Source organism: Haliotis rubra, unplaced genomic scaffold (assembly GCF_003918875.1).
Source record: "Haliotis rubra isolate DU_JTF1 unplaced genomic scaffold, ASM391887v1 Scf318, whole genome shotgun sequence".
Lineage (NCBI taxonomy): Eukaryota > Metazoa > Mollusca > Gastropoda > Lepetellida > Haliotidae > Haliotis > Haliotis rubra.
In genome coordinates, this window is record NW_025766989.1 from 1,068,930 (window position 1) to 1,096,667 (window position 27,738).

The window sequence follows — 27,738 nt, forward strand, 5'->3', positions numbered from 1 at the left end:
ATTCCACTGTATGATATTATTTTAATAAGCTATCTCTTGTGGGGATGTATGGGGGATATACCCAGCACTTGTTTGGTGGGCGACAAGTTGTGTGCCCTAGAGCGGACGTTTTCGGACACGTCCATGTCCTCAAGTGATCCATATTTGTTTGTACAATCCATAATTTTATTTTCTGACCCTTTTGGGACTCTGCCATTTACTTTTTTCAAAGAATCTGGCTTTTTACTTTTGGTTTTAACGATTTGTGAAGATTTCGGGGTTGATTGAGAAGATGACTCATGATCAGAGGATGCTACTGATTGGATTTCAGACGTACAGGGAAGTGATTCTGGCGTTTGAGTAGATATTGTAGATGACAAAATCAAAGGAGCTTCTGATGTAACCCAAGTCAAATTGGTTTGACAGGTTGCAGATGATTTTGTTACTCTTGTTGTTGCTTCCGACGGTGGTTTTAGTTATGGAAGCATAGCTTTCTTTATGTTCAGAGCTTTGGACCAGTTTTTTGGCATCCGCAAAACTAATGTTTCGGGTGAATTTTATTTTGTTGATCTCCATTTGATGATTCCAGACAGGACAGTCTTTGGAGAATGATGAGTGGTCACCAGTGCAATTTGTACATTTCTTGTACAATCTTCTGTTGTATGTGTCTTTTGACCACAGTGACCACACACAACAGACAATGTGCAAGTATTAACCCCATGACCGAACATTTGGCATTTGAAGCATCTAAGAGGGTTTGGAATGTACATTTCAACGTTGATGTTACAGTATCATGCTTTTAGTGATTTTGGAACATTTGGAGAAGAGAAAGAAAATAGATATGTATTTGTTTTTATAGTAGCATCATTTCTACGGGTTGTGAAACGTTTGACATAAAACACGCCTTGATCCTTTCATCTCAGAGACGATGTCAAGCTCTGACATGTCAGCAAACAATCGATCGCGATCCCTGATTATTTCATTTGCTTGTTTTGAGTGTTTTGTGAGCTGAGACCGTGAGCTGAGACCGTGACCGGAATGCCAACAAAAGATTCAGTACTCATAAGGTTGGTGGCTTGTTGCCGTTTTGTACACTCAACCAGCAGAGCACCGAAACGTAATCGCTTGATGTTCTTAACATCACTGGCAATGCCTTGTATACCTTTAGCTACGGCGAAAGGATTCAACTTCAATGGTGTCTTGTCTGTAGTTTCAAGTACAAGAAAACGTGGCCAGTAATCAATTGAGTTGGGCAGTCTGTGGTCAGTTTCAACGGGATCAGTGCTAAGTGGACGCTTGGTCTTTTAAGGGGTTTCGTAAGCCATGTTTAGTTATTTAGATTTCATCATCCGAGCTCCCCACCCACCACGGAGTATCACAAGGACAATGCTAAAAGCAAGTGGATTTCCAACTTGCAGCACCAAGGATACCCGGATGATATACTCCAGCAAAAAATTAAAAGATTAATAATTCCACCAGATTGGCCCATGAGCCACCGCCTTCTGGGCATACGACTCTAGGCAAAAACATACATGAAATGAAGTATTTGAAATTCTGAAATCAAATAATTTCGCCAAGACTTACACAAATCATGTTATCATTTTAAAAAATTTTTGTGCAACATTATACAGTTGTAGCACAGGGCTTGGCGTGACCAGACGATTGATAGAACCGGGCCAGTTCTACCACCCGTCTAGGTGAAGTAAGGGGCGAAGTGGTGTGTTGGGTAAAAGGAACATGGTTGAAGGCTCCCAGTGCCCTCAACAACCAGACTCCCGTCCTCCACCGACACAGGGGCGCAACCCCGGCAAACGGGTTGGTGGACCAAATATACCCCCGGGTCCACAACGGGGGGTTGAAGAGCTCTTAGCGTTACCCAGCACCCACCACGAGGAGGTGGCTCTTCACGGGTGCCGCCACTTGCAGATTGCACATAGATTAGCCATCACTGAGAATAACAATAACACTACGATTTAAAGCTTGGTAGATCAAAATGTCGGTCAATACTTTGAATATGGATGTTTTGGGACTTTCAATACCTTTCAATAAGTTAACAATGCTTCTACTCCATTTGAGGATTCAACCACTAACAATAAAGATTGCTAATTAAATCTAATGATAAAAAATATATTTACAAAACATATCAATCAATATTTGCCAATCAATTCTATTTCTTTAAAAAATCCAATAATTAAGTGAAAAATGACTTTTTCTAAACGGTCCTTCGTGGATAAAGCTTTAAAACATTTATCCCTTGTGATGGAAAAAACAATAGTCAGGCAGGATATTTCCAGTTCACGATCACAATTTAACAATTAAATTAATTTCTTTTAAGAACTAACGTTAAAGGATGAAACCTTGAGACAGTTATCCTTTGTAATGCAAACGATCGATGCAGTCCACCACAAAGAGAGACATAATGAAGGATCTTCACCTTTCAATAGAAGATCTTTATGTATAAAGATACCCATAAAGGAGATTAAACACATTTTTACAGAGTTGGAATCGTTGGAACAATGTTTTGTCATACTGCAAAGAGGGTTAAGTGGCTAAGAGAAAGGTCATCTGTTTCTATGTACAGACGATCAATAGGGGAAGTTCGGAAAGATCCCAGACAAAGTCTTAGACCTTGGTGTTGTACAGAATCTATCGCCTACGCTTAGGCGACAAGACGTGCACGCTTGCACTGCTTTCCCTCTCACCCTCCCAGTAGTGTTATTGGCGTGGCGTGTACAAAATACTTAAGGGTCAGTATACAGTAGGCATACTGACGTGTCCATATTTATATCTATATAGCATTATGTGATATTTCACGTGTTAGACTTTACTAGTGTGTGTGTGTGTGTGTGTGTGTGTGTGTGTGTGTGTGTGTGTGTGTGTGTGTGGTGTGTGTGGTGTTATTTGACTATATCATTTTGTGAGCCACTGCATGTTGGCCTACTGATTTCCTGTTGCATGTTCTCTCAGCCTGGAAGAATATATGCCAGTTTTTATTCCAATGCTCATGTTTTTGTTATTATTGCTAGATTACTTAAAAGAATATTTAATTTAAAACTACAACAAATAGTGTAACAGATAAAATACTGCCTTGTGGAACACCCTGGTCCTGATTGTATAGGTCGGACAGGGTTGACCCCACTCGGACTTGAAATTGTCTGTCTGTTAAAATATAATATGCGATATAAACTATGGTGAACACCCTCCCAAGCCAATCTTGTAAATGCGTTAAAATGTCGTGATTCCAGGTTGCATATATGCTTTCTCCTTATCAAAGAAATAGGTACAACGTGTTAGTATTATAAATGTAAATTAATACTGCATTTGTGACAAAGGAATCCAGTCAAACTACGTGATTAATAATGCTTCGTTTTTTCGGAAACCACATTGAATATTTGTAATAAGGTTATTGGTTTTCAGATATTACATTAATCTATTATTTACCATTCGTACAATGGTTTATTTCCAGACACAGCTATATAGTTAAATATATCGGTCTGCAATCGATTTATCTGTATGATCCCGCCAAGTCTTTGGTATAGGGAGTGGAATGACATCATGCCAAGAAAGGAGGAACATTCCCTGAAGTCCATATTTGATCAAATTTATCTAAAAGCGTTTCCAGACATGAATCAGACAAATGCTCAAATTTGCATCATAAGCTTGCTCACGGGCAGTATATGTAGCTCATATAATGAAAACGATTCAATATAGTCTTCAGCATCGTTTGCGTTGAAATGTATTCTTGTCTCCTCCTGTTGTTTTGGGGACATAGTGGATGATGAAGAATGCTTGAGTTTTACTGGCAATGTCGGTTTTATCGGTTAATAAATTGTCACCATACTTCAGATGGTTAACAGTAGATTTTTAACCTTTTGCCGTAGCCTTTGTATCATCCTCCACACCTTTAACATTGGTATACGAGGATTTATTCTAGAAACATAAGTCCTCCAAGACCATCTCCTTTAAATGTGCATCGAAACTTTTCATTTGAAATTTTTACTTTATCTAACTTATGGAGTTCACATTCTAGCCTGTTTACATTCATTGTGTAATCATGGGATATGAATATATGGAAAATGACTTTGATATTCATTTGTCAGCTGCGTATATCCGAAAACGACTGTCAGAAATGGTCATGTTTTCAGTGTTTAGTACACAATGTCTCTTGTGATGACCAATCGGTATTTGTGAAATTCCTTCTTGAGAAAGGTTGATCATCACGATGGTTGATAGTTTTGAGAACTGCGGAAGTAATCACTCATGACACACATGACACATGGTTTTGAAAGCTGGTCATACAGATTTTGAATATCCCCGTCTTGAATATCAGAAGGAGGGACAACGTAGCAACAAAGTGTCAGGTTGAAGATTGTATTAAGCGAAACAATCACGCATTCCAACAAAAGGTGATTGACAGACATGGGATGCATTGAGTGGGATCCTCTCCCATTGATAAAAATCAGTGAGTATACTGAGAGGGACCAATGCGACACCTTCGGATCACAACTTTATTTTAACGATTTTGACCAGTCCTATCAAATGTTGTATGGCGATAGTGTCAAATGGCATCTGATATACGAGATGCTAACACCTGGGACACGGGAGTGTTGTACTCAAGTGAATATGACACGAGTAGTTTTACGTATGTACCAAGTAAATGCTCGACTGGTTCAGTCCATGACAGGAGACATACATTACCAGATTTTCCTTCTGACACTTGTGAACTCAAACATGTTATTCATGACCAAGGCAGAACAATACAGGTTGAAAGATCTCATGTTTGCACACATAATATAATGTAAAATGCTCGTCATGACCAGCTGATGGATAGAACCATGCCCATTCTGTGAGTGTGTTGGGCAACAGGAACACGGTTCCTGGCTCCTGTGCACTCAAACAAGAAAGTAACAAGTAATTATAGCCAGTTGTTTCAGGTTATACTATCCTATTATTCAACAGATGGTAATGAAGTGTCATCAAATCGTGACCTGTCATCCATACATTTGCTAGAATATGCGCCATCTCTCAGCAAGAAATACCCAGGTAACCGATCAGTATATTGATTTGTTATAACAAAGACATGAAGATTATTTGCGTTCAATAAACTGTACATAGGATATGTCTGCACGCTATCTATGAACCCAAGTCCGTTGTTCTCGCTGCCCCATCCTTGTCTGTATCATGTATAGTTTTAGTCAAAGCAAATGATTGATATACATGGAAAAAAGAATATCACATCATATATTTTATACTATAAATATGTTACCACTAACCATAGTTGAGGAACTTATCAAAACCTAAGTTTAACTTACTATCTCGATAAACTAACCCCAAGGTGAATTTAAATGGCAAATCTAAACGCAAAAAAAAGGAAAACCTGTAGTTTATTCAGATGATCAGACATGACAAATATTGTCGTGTTGATATTAATAACTATGGCGGGATGACGTTAGCATGTGCAGTCATACTGGTTTTTCATTCCTCAAGAAATCATACACGCAGCAATAACCATGCATAATGTCAATATCAGGTGAAACCTCCGCCAACTGCAATAACACCCTCGACCCCTTTCCTTATTGTCTGTGTTTGACGTTGAATTTGACGTTACGAAATTGCGTTTCTTTCTCAAGTAGGGATTGTTCCGATGCATAAATGTGTACGAGATCTCTCTCGCGTATTTTATGACCCATAATGTCCCAGAAATGCTCTGTTGCCTTGCGATCTGGACTCCTGTTGGATCAAGACAGAACTGGTACCACCTTTTGATGTAAGGAATAACAAACCGCATGTGCACGATGTAGCCAAGCATTTAGTGAAGACTGGCCCAGTGTTTGGAAGATGGTCATCGCAGTGTTGTACAACATCCCTGTCAAGGATGTCAGCAATGTACCGGTGTGTGTTTAGATGTTGTCTGATCGTCACAAGGTCAAGTTTTAAGTGAACCCCCACACCAAACGGTACTTGTTCCAAGACATTCATTATATTAATAACTCCACATGCAGTGTTGCGATGATGACAAAGGACAAAAGACCAGGGGACTCTTCCATGAAGTTCCAGTAGTGCTGCTTTGTGCTATGGGGATGCAAGAAGATAAGATATATGTTCCTGGTATTGTCGTGCCTGTTCCAAGTTTACAACAGATAGTGAATGAGGTGAGGTGAGGTGAAATTGGGTTTAACGCCGTGCTTGAGAATATTTCGCTCATATGACGACGTGCATGCGTGTGTATGTGTATGTGCGGCTGCTTGTAATAGCCAGACAGGGACCAACAAGTACCATATTTTAACGTCTTTTGGTATGACGCAGTCGGGGATCGAACCCGCGACCTTCCGCTCTCCGGGCGGACGCTCTAACCACTACACCAGGGAGGCGGTCGATAGTGAATGAATACTGCGACTGCTTCGCTTTGCAGATATTGATCATATTACTGCTATGCTCGTAAACCCCTAGCTTAGAAATCTTGCTTCCCCATGATGATTCTTCATTACAGGAACCGTCATTGCATTGCAGTGTTCGAAAAATTAAGATTTCTTGACAATGCATTACCAGGATCACTCATCAGTAATATAGCTAAGCTGGATTAACTCGACAAAGCAAATAGCGTTTAATAAAAGAAAACCAGCACAGACTGAAGATGAATTCACTAGACACTGTATTACAGTCTGCTTTGAATTAGCTTCCAGTAATAGAGAAACTGTTATTTTCAATAACGATACTTCACCAACTGAGAGAATTGTTTTTTTTCAGAAAACATGGGATTTCCATTACCAGTATTTTAACTGCATTTAAATTTATTATACACTCTTCAACAAAAAAAATAAATAAAAAAACAACAAGAAAACAAATACAAAAAAACCCCGCATAAGCATTTTGAGCTGTTCATTTCGATATATTTTGACAGCAATCGTCATTAAGAAATTCCTATGCTTGAATCCCGTTGATCATGTCGTGGTTGTGTATTGCGCGCAAACGCATCCCAAACGTGTTTGTAAACGTTTGTCATAAACAATGAAAATGATACATGGAAAAAAGTATGCAGAAAACGTTTTCCATGTGATACACATGTGTTGGACACATGATTGGAGTCATCGACTATTAAGGGCCAAATCAAAATTCATCATTTCATTACGAAATTTACGACGTAAACGAAGATGAAAATGCCAAGACTGAATGCTTAGGCGTTAGGAAGGTTAGTCCCAGTCTGTTGTTGCAAAACACTTCAACGTCCACCTTAGTACTACATCTTGATTATAACTTTGATATACCCAACACCTACACGCCTAGTGATAAGGGTCGTCATATGAGCGAAATATTCTCAAGCACGACGATATACCCAACACCTAGTTACACGCCTAGTGATATTGGGTAAAATGTTTTAGACTCTATTACTAGTTTTATCATATGAGCAGGAAATATTCTCAAGCACGACGTTAAACCCAATTTCACCTCACCTCACCTCACCTCACCTAGTGATAAGGATGACATAAGAGTGAATAAAAAGACCTATAATATTATTAGGAGAAGCTCTAGGAAACATTGCAGTGAAGCTGCATCTGCACTTCCTGGTATAGGTGGAAGTATTGTATCCTGGATCTTGCACTTTCCAAGCAACTGGGACTCCTCCTTGGCTTAATGAAAACTTCTCCTACTTGGCTTAATGAAAACTTATGGGCAGATTATTTTGCCACATCATGAGTAAACTCTTTGCGACTCGTATCATTATAAGGGATGTTTGTATTGATATGTTGCTGAGTTTTGAGAAAAAATATATTCAGATGTTACTGCTGTATTTGGGTCAATTACTCAACACGGTTTAATTACAGTACATGGCAATGGCTGTTCGTGGGCTTGTTTGAGTTACTAAAGCAGTACCCAGATCTGATCTGATACCTGATGTTGTTAATCGGTAGAATTATATTTTTTTGTAAATAACACCTGGACACTTTTATGTCCCATAGTACTTGGTGCCATATACAGTTCTATTAAAATATAACAGTATACTGTAGTGCATCTTGATATCGCTTGGTAGCGGAAAGTAGATCAACAGGTGATGAAAGAGCACTCTACGTGAACAGCAAAATTAAACTGATTTTGCGAATCAAAATGTTGTATCTACATAAATGTTGTTTGTAAGTGTTTGAGCATCGGCTCCAATAATTGCCATACATGAGATCTGTTTGACAAAGATCTAGTGTGGTGACCTAACATTGGTTGCTATGGTCCTTTATAATGTATTGCTATTAATAGTCATATTTAACCTCTTACCATAAGCACGGTTAGCTGAAGACCAATTCTAACCCGGATCTTCACGGGCAGCCACATCGAAAAAACTGTCAACAGCAGAAGTTCGAAAACATAAACACAAGAAAGCCTTAAACCTTGATGCTGGGCAGAATGTAGTTCAAGGGTGATTCTGCGGGATCTACCATAGTCAGGTTTGGGCGGATTAGTGATCAATATAATTGAAGGAGACTGGTTTGTTTCCTACAAAAACAACTAAACCTCTCTTGTGTTGACATCTAAAGAATGGTATTATATATACTTAAATATTACCTTTTATGTTACAATATTTTAATAATATAAGTTCTCATTTAATTATTGCATTTTAAAAAGAATTAGATTTGTTAAATGATTTGTAAATAGATAAATATTTTATAATTGGAAGTTTAAATTAATAACTCAGATTGTTAGTGGCTGTACCTTCAAGGGGGATTGAAGTATTGTAAAATTATTATCCTCCTGAGAGGGTACGTAAGTCCCCAAATTTTCAAAGTCAATTTAAACTTGCCAGGATTTTTAAACGTAGTATTCTTGTTATTTTAATTTTGGCTGACATTTCTTACAATCGCCAGCAGCTGAGGGATGGTGTAAATCCAACTTGGGTCCATGCAGGTACCAAAGCTACTGTAAGTCCTCATGGTCTCTAGTATGGTGATCAAACTTCAGTTGTTCGCGATCTATAGCCCGTTTATATATTGTATCGTCCTCCATAGTTAAACTGTTTGAGATTTAATTGCTAGTTTTAAATATATATCTGTGATTAATCTAGTTGTTTTACTGTCCTTTGTTGACAGGTGTTCATTATTTAATTTTTAATCATTATAAACCACACCTTGTTTTAGTCACGATAAAATCTTAACTCACTCACTATGTTACAATACATCACATGTAAAGATAACTGGTTAGTTACAATGGAGCCCTTTCCCCTTTCTATTACCAACAAAGCCTCAATCAAAAGTCTTAAGTCTCTGTTCGGTCCGACTCACTACACGAAGGATCACGAAGGACCAGGGTTTCAATACCCGTGGAATCTCGTGTGACCAGGGTGAGGTTAGTCAAATATTTCATATATAGATATATAGAGAATTGGTAATTTGTTAATGAGGTGTTACAACATGGACACTTATATAACATGTATTTCAATGGTTCGGTAATCTAACTGCCACACCGGGTTCGTTAGTGCGTCCGACCACGCCATAGTGCACTGAGAAAATTACAAACACTGAAGACCGCCTCCGTGGTGTAGTGGTTAGAGCGTCCGCCCGGAGAGAGGAAGGTCGCGGCTTCGATCCCCGGCCGCGTCATACCATAACACGTTTCAATATGGTACTTGTTGGTCTCTGCCTGGCGCTCGGCATTAATGAATGAGTGATTTAAAATTTTACGTAACCTCGGCAATATTTCAGCCATATAGTGACGTGAAATATTTTACATAAACAATAAATTGTAGTAGCTAAATAAGCAGTCATCGAATGACTGTAAAATAACTAGAGTATCACAGATTGAGTCTAAAACTAGCATGTACATGTAAAACTATTTTATTTACGAAGACAATACAATATAAAAACGGGCTATAGGTCGCCAACAACTGAAGGTAGATCACCATACTAGGGACCATGGGGACTTACAGTGCTTTTGCTACCTGCATGGACCCTAGTTGGATTTCCCCCATATCTTCAGCCGCTGGCGATTGTAGGAAAACTTAGCTGACAGTTAAAATAACAAAAATACAACGTTTCAAAAATCTGTACTGACTCCGAGCCGACCTGTCCTTCTTGTACCCATTAATGCCGAGCGTAAGTCCCAATACCTTCAAAGTTAAATTTAATGTGTCTGAGTTGGGTATTCATGCTTCACTGCGGCATGGTATCTCAGTAAGCTAGCACTATAAAACCAGCTTAGGTTTGGTCTTGTACAAGCAGCACCACATACACACTTAGGCACGTCGTCCTATGAGCGAAATATTCTTAAGTACGACGTTAAACCCCATTCCACCTCACATATGTGGCAACAATAGTTGCATTTACCTCTCAACGACCTCCACATCGGTTGGTTATATTACGCCAGAACGATATCACGTGGCTGTCGTCAAGGCGACCCATTATCACCATACATTTTCTTACTGTGTGTAGAAATCCTTGCCATTTTGCTGAGAAATAACAAAAATATTAAGGGTGTAAGAATTGGAAATATTGAATATATTCTCTCACAATTTGCTGATGACGCAACCATTATTCTGGATGGAACTGAACAATCGCTGTCCCTTCGGAATGGCTCGTAATCCTCCACCGCGTCGATCAGGATGCCTTTTATCGATCGCGCCGGCACATTTAGGGTGATATTCCACACCGTGTCGCTACTATTATTTCAATTATACACTGGCCTACTATATTCTATGGTTATGCCCCCAGGCTCCACATTCATCATAGAATTCTTTTTCAGAGACGACATTGATGGGGGTAGGGGTTGGGGTCCCCCCTGGCGCCTTTTACCTGGGGTGACAATAGATTGGCCACATTCATATCCATTTGGGGACCGCCATTGTCGTATCGTCATACGACAGAGCTCGGACCCCTCACTGGGGTTGCTGCCCCCCTTAATAAGCAACGATAAAGTTAGTATAGAACAAGAGTTGCCTATTGACCTACCCACTTTTCGCCTACACGAGCACGTAGGCCTTATAAGCCTCATGTACATTGATCGACTATTAAATGAAGCCCAATTAAAAAAAATTTATCTTGTAGTATATATTATACGCACAGGATGGGGCTGTACCCAGTCGTAGAGGAAGTAGTGAAGACACTGGAAACCGTAGGCAGTTATGCGACATAAAACGCCAACTAGAACAAGACCGCGACAGACGGGCAGTGTTATGCAAGAAGTACCATAGAGCTTTCAATGTCGTGGACGGGGCTGATACCGCCCTTATGACAACCAGCATGGGACTAGGGGCAGTAGGTGTCGGTTTGTTGACCACCATCGTAGCCGCACCCATAGTGCTGGGCATTGAAATAACAGCTGGGGTGTCAGGGTTGATGGGGTTGGTGTTTAAGTTTGCATCCCGCAGACTGCATCGTAAAGCATTGAAGCACGACGAGATCAGGGTTCTAGCTGAAGCAAAGCTGAACACGGTAAGCGACCATATCTCCACGGCACTCACAGACAACAAGATCTCGGAGGAGGAGTTTCGTTTGGTCCTCTCTGAACTCACCAAGTACCATGAGATGAAACAAGAGATTCGAACCAAGTCTCGTAAGACTACCGTCAGCGAAGCCGAGAAAAAAAAGTACATAGAACAAGGTATACAACAAGCCCGGCAAGCCTTCATCACGAAAACCAAAGAGCTCATAAGCGATTCACATTAAACTGTTTCCTCGAGGTCAACACGACATAGGGCGATCACAATAGTATCACGTGATCAGGAAAGTGTTGGTTCGCGGTCATAGTGACCAGGAAGTTAACTGGGGGTTCAAACAGTGGTATATACAATAGCGGAGAGAGATAAGGGCCTGACAAAAACTTTATTTCATAAATGAAGCTTTACAGAGTCTTTTGTTGGAATTGATCTCGTACCGCTATTGTATATACTACTGGGTCTCTTAGAGTTAAGGTGTTTTTGTTTGTCGAGTGGGTCGTGGAGTGCTGTTACCATGCCCATTAATTCTGCTGTGAAATTGACTGGCTCTTTTAAATTGATCAAATACCATACTGCCTTTTTGTGTTTAATTCTAGTAAAGTACACAATGCTGTAAAAGCTTTAACATATATTTACACATGTCACATCAGCCAATTGACATTCGCCAATAAAATACACAGCCTGTGGTGATTCAGCTGCAGCGTGAGCCAATTAAGGTTAATCAGGGAGCCCCAATATTTTAATTGAGGAAAGAAAAGAAGTCAAAACGCTATCACTGCCCAGGACGTGTCACATCACAAAGGGAAGCAACTAACTAACCTTCTCACAGAACCATATCAAAGAAAACATGTAGCAACAAGACTATGACTCTTTGCCAGAGACTATAAACCTGTTAAAAGAAGATAAATCCGGAATCTAACGCCCCAACTCGGTATCAATAAATTACATGCAATAAAACTCTATATTGGTTACACCTACTTGGGCTGTCAGTCCAGATTCGAAGAAGTCATTTTAAAACGATGCCGTACTGGCCATAGCAGATATACACAAGAATATTTATTAAAAGGTGAGGTTCCTCCGTTTTGTATCCCTTGTGATGAGAGAATCACGGTTAAGCATGTCCTGCATGATTGCATTGATTTTTCCTCACAAAGGATAAATATTATAGTGTCAAAACAGAAAAGGACCTTTTTAGTATCGGCCATTCTCTCATTCTTGTTTTTTTTTAAAAGACAAATAGATCCCATTCATAAATTCTGATGTACAATGTGATGTCTTTTATAACCTGGTAGAATTTGATTATTAAGAGAGATGATTGTGGCTGTGCATTCGACCGGGGTTGAAGTAAAGTAAATTTATCAAATACGAGTGTACGTAAGTTTCACATTCAATTTCAATGAAAGTATTGCTATATTTACTATTGTTGAAATAATCGTTACTTTAATGTTCGGATAAATTTCTCAATTATCGCCAACCTCTAAGTGGATGGTGTAAATCCAGTTTGAGTCCATGCAGGTGGAAAACGTATTGTAAGTTCCATGGTCCCTAGTATGGTGATCTACCTTCAGTTGCTGGCGATACTCAGCCTGCTTTTATATTGTAGTGTCCTGACGAAAAACAAATTTTAGAGATAGATGCTAGTTTTAATTCTTGTGTCTGTGATAGTTGGTTTTATTGTGATTCGTCAACAGGTTTTCATAATCTTACGTGTATTTATTATGAATTTGTAACAAGTTTTAGTCTCGATATGGCAGAAATACTGCTGATGTGACTTTAAACTTAAACTCGCACACTTTCTACGGGACATTCGATATGTAGTCATAGTTTCCTGTTTATGTCATTGTTAACTATACAAAATATACATTTTGAGTCAATCTATACATTTGTGAACGCTGGAAGTGTATCTACCCAGATGCGCAGGATTCGTTTTAGTGTTCTGCAATCTAATTTTTGTAGTACCCAGTGGCCCGTCTTTTCTTGGCCAGGGTTCTGGGCACCCCCAAATTTTGGCCAGGTATTGGATGCTAAGGACCAATTCTACCAGAATCCTCACTTGGGAAGAGCTGTAAGCCTTACCGAGTTCACACGATACCCAACACTTTGCCGGAGTGCCTCCGAAAGTTGTGGAAGAAGATGTTGTATTGTGGCATATATGTTTCATCAAACTTCGAACGCTACAAACTTGAAATAATATGCAGTTTTATATTACATTGAATACAAACACCGGTTACAGGCTACAGTTACACTGAACGTAAAAGACCCTTTGTTGTTCTTTTTTATACGATATAATAAATGTTGTGGAAATGTTGGTATCAAAAGGCGCAAGCTATAACCAGTTACTGACTACGGAAGCCTGTCAGGGCCATGTGTTTATATGTATTTTTCTCTGAAGTTTCAGGACACTAAGTTGAAATGTCAAGTTGCTATCTTGAAATTGCAACATGGAATCTTGAAATTTCAAGATAGCAACTTGAAATTTTAACTTAAGCTCAGTTGAAATTTCAAAATAACTATTAAATTGAAATTTTAAGATAAAATCAAGTTGAAGTTTCAATTCAAAATTTCAAGAATGAAATAAACAAAGCGAATCCCCAAAACCGTCTTTAAATAAGTTATATACAGCAATAATCTAATAACCAGTTTTAGATAAAGTTTTGTACCGTAAATTGACGACAGTTAGTTTTAAGTCTAAACTGCTCGTAACGATATGTTTCAATTATAGTGATGTTAGTAACAAGCCATTGATCAGGTCTAACAGGTCTTAGTTGTATAACCTTCAGTCCTGGAAAACACGACGGTATATCGAGTACAACACTGTTGCTACGTTACGTGAACGTCCTTATTTTGAAACCAGTGATGTCGTGTTTTCCTTACTTCATAACGAAGTACCAGTGAGATAGGATAAATATGATATTTGTGTATCATTTTCCGTGCAGTCGATGTATGTATAAAGACGTACCAGTGTGGAAATAATAAACAGCTATAAAATATTCATAATTAAATAATGGTCATGTTCTGAAAGTGGCTGTATTGATAATTCCATCCCAAGGGATCAATATTTCCAACCAATCATCACCAATGAAGGATCTTTAAATAGTATTAGTTCACAAATTTAATCCTTGTTTTTTTTAAAAGGAAGTCGACTTAATTGGCCAATTTTGGTGTACCCAGTTTAATATTTTTTAAATATAATTATTAACCGAAATTCTTCATGGCGATGCCCTCTGCGGGGGTTGAAGTACCGTAAGATTATTGTGCCCCTTGAGAAGGTATGTAAGTCCATGTCTCTCAAGGTATGTTTGTATGTACCAGTATCGTAATCAAAGTATAGCTGTTCTTTCAATTGGCGGCTGAATTCGAGTACAATCGCCAGCGGTTGAAGGAATGGTGTAAATCCAGCTCGGGTCCATGCAGGTAGCCAAATTAGTGTAAGTCCCCATGGTCCCTTGTATGGCGATCTACCTTCAGTTGTTGGCGATCACTAGCCCATTTTCATATTGCAGTGTATTGTACAACATAATTTTCTACTTTTTAAGATATATGTTAGCTTGTTTTCACTCATTCCGTGATAGTCTAGTTGTTCTACGTCCTTTGCCGACAGATTTTATTATGAAAATTATCAGTACATGACTTGTTTCAGTCACGATATGGCTGTACTGCCGACGTGAGTAACAATCTTAAATCACTCACTCTTTTCTGAAAGACCTCGACGGGGTAAGCTATACTAGCCACATAAAGAAACTGTGCATTGTCAAAATATTATCCCAGTTGATAAATACGATAACAATGTCAAAGGTACATATAAACTTTAATGGAGGGATCATGAGACCATAACAAGTCGGGAGAATTTCAACTGAAAAGTCAATCACAATGACGTCACGAGTCCACAAGCGGGACAGGGGTCAAACGTCCATGTCACAAGCTCAATAACGGGTATGTCCACCATCGGCATTGAGAACAGCAGTGCATCGACGACGCATAGAGCCTATCAAACGGGCAAGGAAGGCTTGTGGGATGTCACACCAGATTCTCTCAAGTTCTGTTGCAAGGTCAAGGACGTTATCTGGCGGATGAGGAAGACGGCGTAGACGTCGATCCATCTCGTCCCAAACATGCTCTATCGGGGAGAGATCCGGTGAATTTGCAGGCCAAGGCAGTAAGTCAACGTTGTGGTGTTGCAAGAAATCCATAGCAACCCTTGCCGTATGAGGGCGGGCATTGTCCTGTTGGAATTTTAACCCAGGGCCATGACGTTGCAGAAAAGGAATTGCCACAGGTCGAAGAATCTGATCCCTGTAGCCCACACCAGTTAAGTTTCCCTGAACAATCACCAAAGGTGTTCTTTGGCGTGCTGTTATCCCACCCCAAATCATCACGGAACCACCACCAAAGCGATTCCTCTCCAAGACACAGGCCTGTGCATAACGTTCTCCCACGCGTCTATAGGCAGGTTGACGTCCATCACTATGGGAAATGTTAAACCTGGACTCATCTGTAAAAACAACATTCTCCACCAAAACAAGGGTCTGCGGACATGATTTCGGCACCACATTCGGCGAGCTTGTCGATGACGTTGTGTCAGGATAGGCCGTATGGCGGGACGTCGTGGTCTGATCCCGTGATGACGTAAACGTTGTCGAACTGTGTTGGGGTGGATACGGCGAAGTCCTGGGATGGTTCGGGCAATCATCACTGCAGTCTGAAACCTGTGGCGAAGATGGGTCACCCTTATCCAGCTGTCCTGTCTTGGTGATGTTACACGTGGACGTCCGATCGATGACGTCATTGTGTCCTGGTAGCGTCTCACCAGTGCAGAAATGGTGTTCCGGTGGCAGTGGAAATGTGCAGCCACATGTCGTTGAGACATTCCCCCCACGGACCATCCCAATGGCCTCATGACGTTGTGCAGACGTGAGCCTTGGCATGCTATGCGTTTCAATAGCCGTTTAATTATTTGAACGATCGCAAGGGCAGGGGTTGAGCTTTCCAAAGTGACAGTATTGTGTGGCATTCATTTGCTCTGTTTCTCTTTCCCGGAATGCACGTGCACCAACGTATTGCACGTCTCAAGGACGAACCCACTGACGTCACGGAACGTGGCACGTGCATGCATGTTGGATACATGTCACTAATCTCTGAGTTTAAATCCTTATGTGTCTACACAGGTTTGATAAATTTAGATTTTACATTTTTGTATGCACAGTTTCTTTATGGGCCTAGTATTGTTTTCACAGTCAAATGTTCGCATGAAACGCCGAAGGAGTGATTCCCCACATGGACACACTAAGCTCTTTCCAGGTATTTTCCGATATGATGTTTCTGAGTATAGCTACTCCCGACCACACTCCCAATACGTAAGACGTGTGTATCGTTTTTGTTTTTCATGCAATATTTTCTTGAATGAAACCCTTGTCTTAGCCCTCTGAGATACACCTGTTGCGGAAAACTCTGTTGTACATAGCATACATATTCACAAGAATTTAGTACTTGAATGTCTTAGATGTGATGTGTTTATTTAATTGTGAATCTTTGGGGAAATAACCCAAATTGCATAAGGACCGAGGGACCACAATTATACCAGTTTAGCTCAACACAAAGTAAACGCTCTTGTTTAATTTCGTTTCAGTGGGGTATGCACATCACTTATTGCTTGGCAGTATGGAACCCTACTTGTGTGTTCTGTTGGTCTTGCTTTTACCTCTCCACACACATCAACAAGCAGCTGTTGGTAAGCAAACTGAAGGTAGAGTTCCTGCAAAAACGGCTGATCATGGTTACGACATTCTTGGCTTTTAACATTGTGGGGGACGTTGTCAAATTTGTCACATAAATGACTAAAAAAAGATGTCCGGAACCATGTTTTCACTTTATCATATATTCCCGTGCTTTTTCGGTGATGAATTTACATGTTTTGACGTATGCAGCGATATTTTCTTGAACACCTGGTATCATCTCGATTTGATTGAGATTTATGAACAGATGTGAATGCTATAGTCGGTATAGTACAATGGTGGAGGAGAGATTCATCCTTTTGGCTTGTTCCCACCAAACATGAATATCCCAAGGTAATCATAAAAAAAATCAAATCCTATTTTCAGTATGGCCATCATGGCAGCCATATCGGAAACGAGTAATATAATATTATGGTTATAACTTTCGACACTTTTGACATAAATATTTCATTTAGTAAATTTATATGTAGAAAAAAGAAATGTAACATGAGCTCCGGTTTTTGTGATGTTTGAAATGATGACATTTACACATACACCCCATACTGTAAAAGTAAACATCTCACGATCATTGTGAAGTTTCTTTTTCATCACGTAAGGACGTATGGTAAGTAAATAGCAAGAAGCGATTCTGAACGAAAGTTTAGTGCTTTTTGAGACATTTACCTTCCCGGACTAATATCTAAATGTGTATATTTGTTCCTTAAACTTCTGCTGATGCATGCCGTGTGTATATCTCTCCAGGTGACATTCATATTGTGTTGTGTGAGTCTCGTTGGCGATTAGGTACCTGGCTCCGAGACTTTGGGTAGGAATAACACAAGTTCTAGAATCTGTACTATACCAAGTATAACTTATGTTACGTTTGATCTTTTTCTAAAATAGCATCGTGTATTCATCGCCTTTGTGGGAGCCTTGCTAATTTACAGTTGTCAGGGGCTACACAAAGTACTTGTTCTAGGCTACCAGTTGCCTGACTACCTTTAGCGGCGGTAGGGTAGCTTAGTGGATAAAGCGTTCGCTCGTCACGCCGAAGACCCGGGTTCGATTCCCCACATGGGTACAATATGTGAAGCCCATTTCTGGTGTCCCCCGCCGTGATATTGCTGAAATATTGCAACAAGAAGCGTCAAACCAAACTCACTCTGACTACCTTTATGTGGGATCCGCGGTGGTTGAATGGGTTAGATCGGTGACTTGTGTGATGATGTGTGGTCGTTTCGTTAGATCGATGACTTAGGTCCCTGATTCTGAGAGTGTGGGTTCGAATATCGTATGCGATTCAACCCGACAAAAGTATTGGAATCCACTTTATGGAGAAAGTGTAATCCCAGATATAACACATTCTACATTTTACCACTTTCTGGCATTGTGTAATCATGTCTTTCTTCACATTCCTGATTGTTGACTGCATACTCAAGTAAACTATTGTTATAGTATGGTATCTTGAGGTTATTTGAGGACAGATCCGGGTGAGAATTGATCTTCAGTAACCCATGCTTGTCGTAAGAGGCGACTAACGTGATCGGGTGGTCAGTATCGCTGACCTGGTTGACACATGCAATCGTATCGAAATTGCGTAGATCGATGCTCATGCTGATGATGAATGGATTGTCTGGTCCACACTCGATTATTTACAGACCGCCGCCATATAGCTGGAAAATTGCCGAGTGCGGTGTAAAAGTAAACTCACTATTTGAGGGAAACCCATTTGATGCAGTGAGAACATTCATCCATGATTTCATTTAAGACTACACCACGTCATAAATGCATCAATGATACAGCAGAGTAACCAAACGACAACAACCATTTGTTACACAGAAAACAGTGATACACTACTATGTCACAAACATGCGACACATACTCCCCCACTCACATATAACCGTGAGTGAGTGAGTGCGTGAGTTTAGTTTTACGCCGCACTCAGTAATATTCCACTATATGGCGGCGGTCTGTAAATAATCGAGTCTGGACCAGACAATCCAGTGATCAACAGCATGAGCATCGATCTGCGCAAATGGGAACCGATGACATGTGTCAACCAAGCCAGCGAGCCTGACCACCAGATCCCGTTAGTCGCCTCTTACGACAAGCATGGGTCACTGAAGATTCATTCTAACCCGGACCTTCACGGGTCATATAACAGTGATACAGTACTATGTCGCAAAGACAACAGTTATATTATAGAATTTCAGAAATATAAATTATACACTACTGCATCATAAAGGTAACAATTGTACACCGGTATGTTAATACAGATAAAATGTGCACTCACGTATATTTTTGTTTAGGCTGTCCACCAGATTTTCTGCCGTTGCTGCGCAGCTGTTACAAGATGTTGCCTGGTGCCTACAGAGGAGTTGATGCTGTTAGCCAGTGCGAAATTATCGGTGCAAACATCACGTCGTCCAAAACTGAGGCTGAAAATAACCTCTTGCTTGAACTTAGATCCAATGCATCGTAAGGTCTTTTCAACTTCTGATTTAATGAATGCTCAAATTTGATGATCAGTTTACTTATATAATCATATATAATTCTTCATATAATCGTATGTAATTCTTAATTTATCGTCAAATATAAATACCGCATACAAGTGTGTTTAGCAATCGTTAATGAAGTATTCCATCATTTTCATATTTGGGACTGTTTATGACTACTCTGAAGATGTGGAGCAAACTGATGATGCTTAGATGTAAAAGAGTTTTGCAAATTTTCCTGATGAATAATCTTACTGTTCTACTGACAATTGCAAATTTCTCTTAGCCTCCATGTTTATTTGAGAAGGAAGCGACCCCGCGAGAGATTGATGCGATTTATAATCGCAGTAAATTGCCTGCGGGACATACGCTGCGCCTATGTTCTTCGAGTTTCGTCAGTGAAAACAAAAAAAGGGGTCCTTCGGGTACTTACGTAGGATTAGAACATTTCTAAATAATGACTTTGCCTATACTGAGTGACATATGTCTCTGATTTGTTCGTTGAAGGAGAGGCGGACAAAGGTTGTGGCTCGGCATGACCGACTCAGCTTCGCCAAATGAATGGCGCTGGACGGATGACAACTCCTTGGTGGATGCCTATCCCACATCGCATCACTGGAGAACCACAAGTAAATATTAAACGTCAGCTACTGAGAATAATCTTTTTTGATCTGACATGGCATATTTCACTGAGCGTGAAAGGCAACCAGAACAACTTCCACACGCTCGATATATTAGTGCATACGCATAAATGTGGTTTAAAAATATCTTTATTCATGAACTAAATTGTGATTGATGAACAAGCTTTACAGCTTATGTTAACACCGCTCCCATGCATGTACATGAATATTTATCAAAGAGTAAACCCATATGTTTAAAGGTCCACCCAGTCTGTTTTATTATGACATGGTATGTAACCAAATAACAATATGTGTGAGTGTGTGAGTGAGTTAATATTTAACGTCACATCGGCAATATTTCAGCCATTTCGTGACAACAAAAAAGTTATGTACTAAGAATAAATATATCTATACTTATTTAAAAACCTGTCAGCGACAGTATAACGACTAGAGTATCACAAAGTAATTAAAACTAGTTTGAGGTCAGTGTCAAATGTTAAATTATTTCAAAACAACACAATATAAAAACGGGCTATAGATCACCATACTAGGGACATATGGGTAAGTTACAATTTAACGGCAATATTTCGGGTATATCGTGACGAGAAAAAACCTGTCATCGAGGGACATTATAATAGCTATAATATCACAGATACAATTTTAAACTAGTTTATAGTAGTGAGAAGAATACATTATCCACCAACATAAAAATGGGCTATAGATCTCCATTAGTAAAAGGGTAGATCACGACACTGGGGATCATGGGGATCCACAGTACATTAGCTACATTCATGGACCTTAGTGTGATTAACACCAGCCCCCTCAGTCCAAAATTTAAAATAACGAATATACTGCATTTAACAATCTGGCAGCAAGTGGGGAACGTACAAACCCTCTTAGGGATACATTTGTTTTACGTTACTTCAACCCCTCTCGAGGGTACAGCCACTATAGTCTGTTCGCAGTGAAAACGTACCAATTTAAACAACAACAAAATAAATCGAATAAAGTGAAATTAAGATTGCGAATCCTCATACTTTTACCTTGCCAACTGAATATTTAAATCTCAGAATTTTATTCAACTTAGGATAAAAGATGTTTAAGAAACGATCATTGTTTCAATCGCTACTAATGGTTTGTATTACAAGGGTGTATTCACATTAAATGAAACACCGAGAACAAGTAGAGTTGGTCTAAGTTAACGCTCATCACGTACCGCACGTGCATTTGTTTCACTGTTCCAACTACTGCGCTTACCCCCCTTGTAATACAAACCAATAATAGCGATTTGAATGTATGATCGTATGTTAAATAACTCAGATTTAGATGTTCAGTTGGCAACGTACAATTATGAGGATTCGCAATCTTAATTTCACTCTATTTGATTTACTTTTTTGTTTAAAGTGAAATTCATCAGTTCGTTTTCACTGCAAACAGACTATAGAAGTCATAGTTATTTATCCGCACTACCAATTTTTAAATATTACTTTATACATCGAAAATTATGAATCAATTCAATAGCTTTTAAATAAATAGGTATTTAATGAGAGCTGATATTGTTAAAAATATCCTTCATCATAGAAGCTGGGAAATAGTTATCCCTTATTATGGAAAAATCAATACACATTCTTTCATCACAAGGGATACAAAACAGAGGATCATCACCTTTCAAAAATGTATTATTCATGATTATGTGGCCAACACGACATCGTCGCATGGTGACCATTTAGGTTAAGACAATGGCTGGTTTAATTTCATGTCACCTATTTATACTTAAGTGTCCCACTTCCTTTTGTACTAGGTCCCGTGTGTGACATCTAATGACAGGTCTATAATATAGAAGCTCTAATACTGATGGCTAGTCCCTGTTAAATAGTGACCCCTTCGTGCTACTGTTGCCTAAACCTGTTTGAGTGTATGCTCATTACGTCCATAAACCAGATTTATCTACGTGATCTACCCTTACATGCTGGTGATCTACAGTCCTGGTCCCCGTTCCACAAAGCGATCGTAGCGCTAAGGTGATCACAACTCCCATACCTTAACATAGACTTACGACAGTCGTAGCGCTACGATCGCTTTGAGGAACGGGGCCCTGTTATACACTGTTTTGTTAAATATGATGATATGTTAGGGTTACATGGTAGTTTAAAAAAAATATCTGTGGTAGTCTAGTTATTCTAGTCATTTGATGATTGGATTTTATAACAAAACCGTGTATTTATTATGTGTAGGGCTGGCTAAAATGATCGATAATAGCGTCGATAGGTTTGCTTGTCAATTATGTTCAGGACGTTGTGTTTTTAATAATCCATGCACAAAGTCACCACTCACAGTGATGTGAAATATATACATTTCTTTCAGACATTTTGGGCAGTTTTGCTCAATGTTACGTCTCCGATATTTATTTAGTGAACGATTATCGATCTATATGATCTAGCTATGCATTCAAAAGCTTTCTAGACACGGTATAGCTGAAATATAGCTGCTGATCTGACTCTTCATTCGAAGTCATTTACTCACCCAAGATTAATCCACCAGTAACACAATCTGTTTCTTCAGAGGTGAGGTGAGGTGAAATTGGGTTTAACGTCGTGCTGAAGAATATTTCGCTCATATGACGACGTGCATGCATGTTTGTATGTGTATGTGCGGCTGCTTGTACTAGCCCAGACTTAAGCTGGTTTTATAGTGCTAGCCGACTGAGATACCACGTCGCAGTGAAGCATGAATACCCCACTCAGACACATTATACTGACTCCGAGCCGACCAGTCCTTGTTGTACCCATTAATGCCGAGCACCTGGCAGGGACCAACAAGTACCATATTTTAACGTCTTTTGGTATGACGCGGTCGGGGATCGAACCCGCGACCTTCCGCTCTCCGGGCGTACGCTCTAACCACTACACCACGGAGGCGATCGTTTCTTAAGAACATGTTTGGAACAGTTTCGTTTTCGTGTAGAATATATTATCTGTGAATGTCTTGATGTAGTCTTGAAATATTTCCGATGCAACTACAAATATCAACTCATTCATTCAAAATTAAACCCAAAATAATTGACATGTCTGAGATCATATTCAGGAAATGTTTATTTTCAACGAAAGTTCACAATCAACCTTGAAAATGATCATCTCTCAACCGTTCCTCGTGCCAGCTAAGGTCAAAGTTATATACTCTGTTAAATAAGATTTTTAACCCATCCTATTTCAGCTAAGTCGGAAGCTTTACCTGCCAACAATCTTCAGTGTGCATGGATACTATCAGATAGCAAGGGGCGCTTGTGGAGTCACACCAAGTGCAACAACCATGAAGCCATTACAGTTTGCAAGATATATCTTGATGGTGAGTTACATAAAGCTAGGTATTGAGGGGATTCGGGCATTTAGCTGCCCACGCAAGTGTAACTGAGGTTTCCCAAACGCCGCCCCGAATAGCTAAGAACAATAAGAATAACGGAAGTCTCTACCAAATTTTTATGTCGACGCGTCTTTGAATCGTAGAACATTTGGTAAATATTCTCATTATCACATGAAGGGGTGATGTAAATCCAAGGGTCCATACATGTAGCAAAGGTATTGTAAGTACCAATGGTGTCTGGTAGGGTGGTCGGAGCGGCGGGATAGCCTAGTGGTTAAAGTGTTCGCTCGTCACGCCGAAGACCTGGGTTCGATTCCCTTCAATGTGTGAAGCCCATGTCTGGTGTCCCCCGGCATGATATTGCAGGCATGTTGCTAAAAGCGGTGTATAACTAAACTTGCTCATTGGTATGGTGGTGTAACTATAGTTTCTGTCGTTCTATAACCCGTTTGTTATTGTATCCTTCTGTATCTTTTATGATAACATGCTATTTGTATGTTAAATATTATGTGGATATCCTACTTCTTTTAGTTTTTATTGTCAACATGTTTTACAGTCTGAATTCATCCTTTATTATTCTATGAATGTTTCTCGTCCCGCTATGGCTTATATATTCCTGAGGGGCGGTGCAGTAGCCTAGTGGTTAGAGCGTTGGCTCGTCACGCCGAAGACCCGGGTTCGAATCCCCACATGGGTACAATGGGTGAAGCCCATTTCTGGCGTCCCCCTCCGTGATGTTGCTGGAATATTGCTAAAGGCGGCGTAAAACCAAACTCATTGTCAGTCAGTTATATATTCCTGAGTACGAACCCACTCACTAATTATGACTCTGTTGCCTCCTTTGCGCTCAGAAAATCCTGAGTCAACGACAGACAAGACAACTTCAATGAACAATGAACTTTCATCAGCGCAAAACATGGTGGCGACGGCTTTGTCAACAGATTCAGCCCACACTGAGACTGCATCGTCTTCGGACCAATATGGCAGATTGTCAAGTGGAGTAAGAACACCATCACCGCTGTTGTCAACGATCACAGATACAACAACATTATCTGTAGAAGAGGAGGATATATCGAGTGATACAACAACGGCATACCTCTCACTGATGACACCATCTGCGACAGAAACGATGCAATCTAACCTTTCAGCAACAGCAGCAACTACATCCATGGCCCTTGCGACACCCTCTGCTCCAGGTGTGATTGCTGATACATCAACGCCTAGCCAGCCAGCACTTCTAGGGACAGAAAACTCTACGGTTTCTGTGCTTACACATCCAACTACGAGTACACAAATATTTATGCTGACGCCATTGCAAACACACATTGAAACGACTGATAGCTACGAATCGCATTTATCTATACAACCTTCATTCACTGAAATAGTTTCTACAGAAACTACCAAACAAATTTCCCCATACGTTTCAGCAAAGACATCACTGCATTCGAACACAGCTTCCGGTTTTACGTTAACATCTCAGTTCCTGTATCCATCTACGGTACATAACGTGATTTCACATACACCGTCTAATAATTGTCTCTGCCCTTGCAAAACGAAACTGCTTCCTGAAGTTTTGTCAAGTTTGCAGGAGAAGTATTCGGCATTGATTCTGAAAAGGTCTGCATTATCTTCCTACGTGAGAAAGAAAGTAAGTATTGCCGACTTTCGAGTTTCATCAAACTTTATCGGGGTGAGTGGCCTTCTTGTCTGCCTAGTGCCACTTTTCTTAGTCTTTGCTTCAGATCTACTGACCTGTGTTAAAGGAAAATGAAGAAGAGAACACCTTGCGTATGTGTATTACCGGTAACTGTGATAGTATTTGGACATTTTTTGATAACTGTGTTTTTCATATCGTTGTTGATGAAATATACCGAAAATGTGTGTTTGCCATAAAACCGTACAGAATAGCTTGAAGATAATAATTTATGTATTATAATGAAAATGAGTGAGTGAGTGAGTTAATATTTAACGTCACATCGGCAATATCTCAGCCATATCGTGACGAAAACAATTTATACAATATAAAGAGAAAACATTTTGAAGATTAAAACCTGACGACGATGGACAGTAAAAATACTGGAGAATCACAGATATGAATATAAAACTAGCGAGCAAAGCTAAAACATTTCAATTAAAGAAGACAATACAGTATAAAACACGGGCTATAGATTGCCAACGGCTGAAGGTAGATCACCATACTAGGGGCCATGGGTATTATAATGAAAAGCTTTTATCAAGTCATACTTTGTACTTGGTGCATATTTGTGCGCAAATTGAATTGTATCCACTCAACCGAGAACAACAGCCGTCTGACTTTCATATCAAGTTTTCATCACAAGGTACCAAATTGTTTCATACTGGGTGTGCCAGGAAAAAAGTTTTTAAGGTGATAACGTACATATATACATATATAAAAGGAGATTTGGCAAGAAGATATATCTGTAATCAAAGGCTTCTTTAAGAAGTACATATCGTGACTGTCTGTGATGTCATTTTCCGTTTATGAAAGAAAGATCAGTTTTACCTTATATCTAAATTATCATTGTTGACGAAACTTGGTGAGTGGAGGGTGCTAACGTTGAAATGAGTGAGTGACTGAGTGAGGGAGTAGATGTTAGAGCAGGACATGTTAATCGTTTATATATACAGTTGATGTTGCCAACAATTTCTTGACTCGTGAAGATCAAGGTTAGAATTTGTCAAGGCAACTAACCGGATCGGGTGGTCAGACTCGCTGACACATATCATCGGTTCCCAATGGCGCAGATCGATGCTCATGCTGTTGATCGCTGGATTGTCTGGTCCAGACTCGATTATTCACAGACCGCCGCCATATAGCTGGAATATTGATGAGTGCGGCGTTAAAACAAAACAACCAAACAAAACAAAACAAAACAAAACAAAACTAATTTCCAGAGTATCAGTTATACAAATGTGATCGCTGCTGTACCTTTCAACTCCCAGGGAATCGTTTCCAGTACATTAATGGCTGGTTATTCTCTACGCTGACGGCTGATTTCGTGTTCTTATGTCACGCATTTAGAAGTTCAAAGAACATAAATCCTTGGCACTTTGTGTGGATAACAACTTTCTTCTCCTGAGACCAACATCTAAATGTGAATGGTTATTATGCTTATGTACGTAGTATTCACTGTTTTGTGCATCACTTATCTTACAGAGTTTAGACTTTTAAACGGCAAAAGCATGTTTCCAGTCAGATTTGTGTTCCTGTAAGAAAGTTACTATGTAATAGTTTTGGAGAATTAGAAAGTTCATTTATTGCTTAGTGGTATGCATTAGACTTCATTACTTGCAAAGTATCTCCGTTTGTAAACTGGAATTTTATTAATTGGAGCTGCGCTCATAGTGAACACATGTGACCTAGCGAGAGCAACATACACAATATTCTGACCAAAGGTTTTCCCGGTGGAGAGGTCACTCTTCAGGTATGAGATTATAATTTTCACAAAATAATGTGTGTAATATGTTTTAATGAATTATTTTTCATGAATAAAAGCAACTGATTTTAAAATATCTTCACTTTTATGCTTTTCGAAGTTTCCATTATATCTCACAGGTAGATCATTGCGTTTGCATTTCAGTATATGGTAAGGTAGCATTTGTATTTGCAATGACTATTTAATATTTGAAAGAGGCCTGTGAATAACTACTTTAATATACATAAAATTATGTGTTTTGACAATATTTTCAAAAGATGACTAACTTTTGGAAGAATCCATTTACATATTAGGGTATATATATATATCATCAGTTGTTATATGAGGCATGTTACTGTGGTTTATTATTGTATTTGTGTGATAATACTTTCTGCTCAGGTAAGACAGAAGTGCCTTGACTAGTATTAAGTAATTGCATTTTCGAGAGTAATTTTCGCACATGGAAGAGTAAATTCGTAAATGAGTCACAAAATTTTGAGTCACATCGGCAATATTGCAGCCATATCGTGACTATATCAAGGTTTAGTTATAATTATAGGTCAACTATAAAAGACTGTCTATGAAGGACAGTAATTCAACGAGTTTATCACAAATATAATTTTAAAACTATTAATTAAATTTAAAACATTTTTACTATACAAAACGATACAATATAAAAAAAACCCAGGCTATATATCGCCAAAAACTAAAGGTAGATCA

The 27,738-nt window shown here is 39.4% G+C and overlaps 1 protein-coding gene across 1 annotated transcript in view; it reads left to right on the forward strand.

Moving 5' to 3' along the window:
- Positions 1-25,548, forward strand: part of LOC124283608 (serine-rich adhesin for platelets-like) — a 42,908-nt gene extending 17,360 nt beyond the window's left edge. Inside the window, exons 2-6 of the mRNA XM_046719598.1 lie at positions 17,022-17,123; positions 19,416-19,584; positions 20,109-20,230; positions 23,435-23,566; positions 24,433-25,548. Of these exons, the coding sequence (XP_046575554.1) occupies positions 17,054-17,123; positions 19,416-19,584; positions 20,109-20,230; positions 23,435-23,566; positions 24,433-25,352 (1,413 nt within the window). The 5' untranslated portion in view covers positions 17,022-17,053 and the 3' untranslated portion in view covers positions 25,353-25,548. The remainder of the gene's footprint in view (positions 1-17,021; positions 17,124-19,415; positions 19,585-20,108; positions 20,231-23,434; positions 23,567-24,432) is intronic.
- Positions 25,549-27,738: the final 2,190 nt, after the last annotated feature.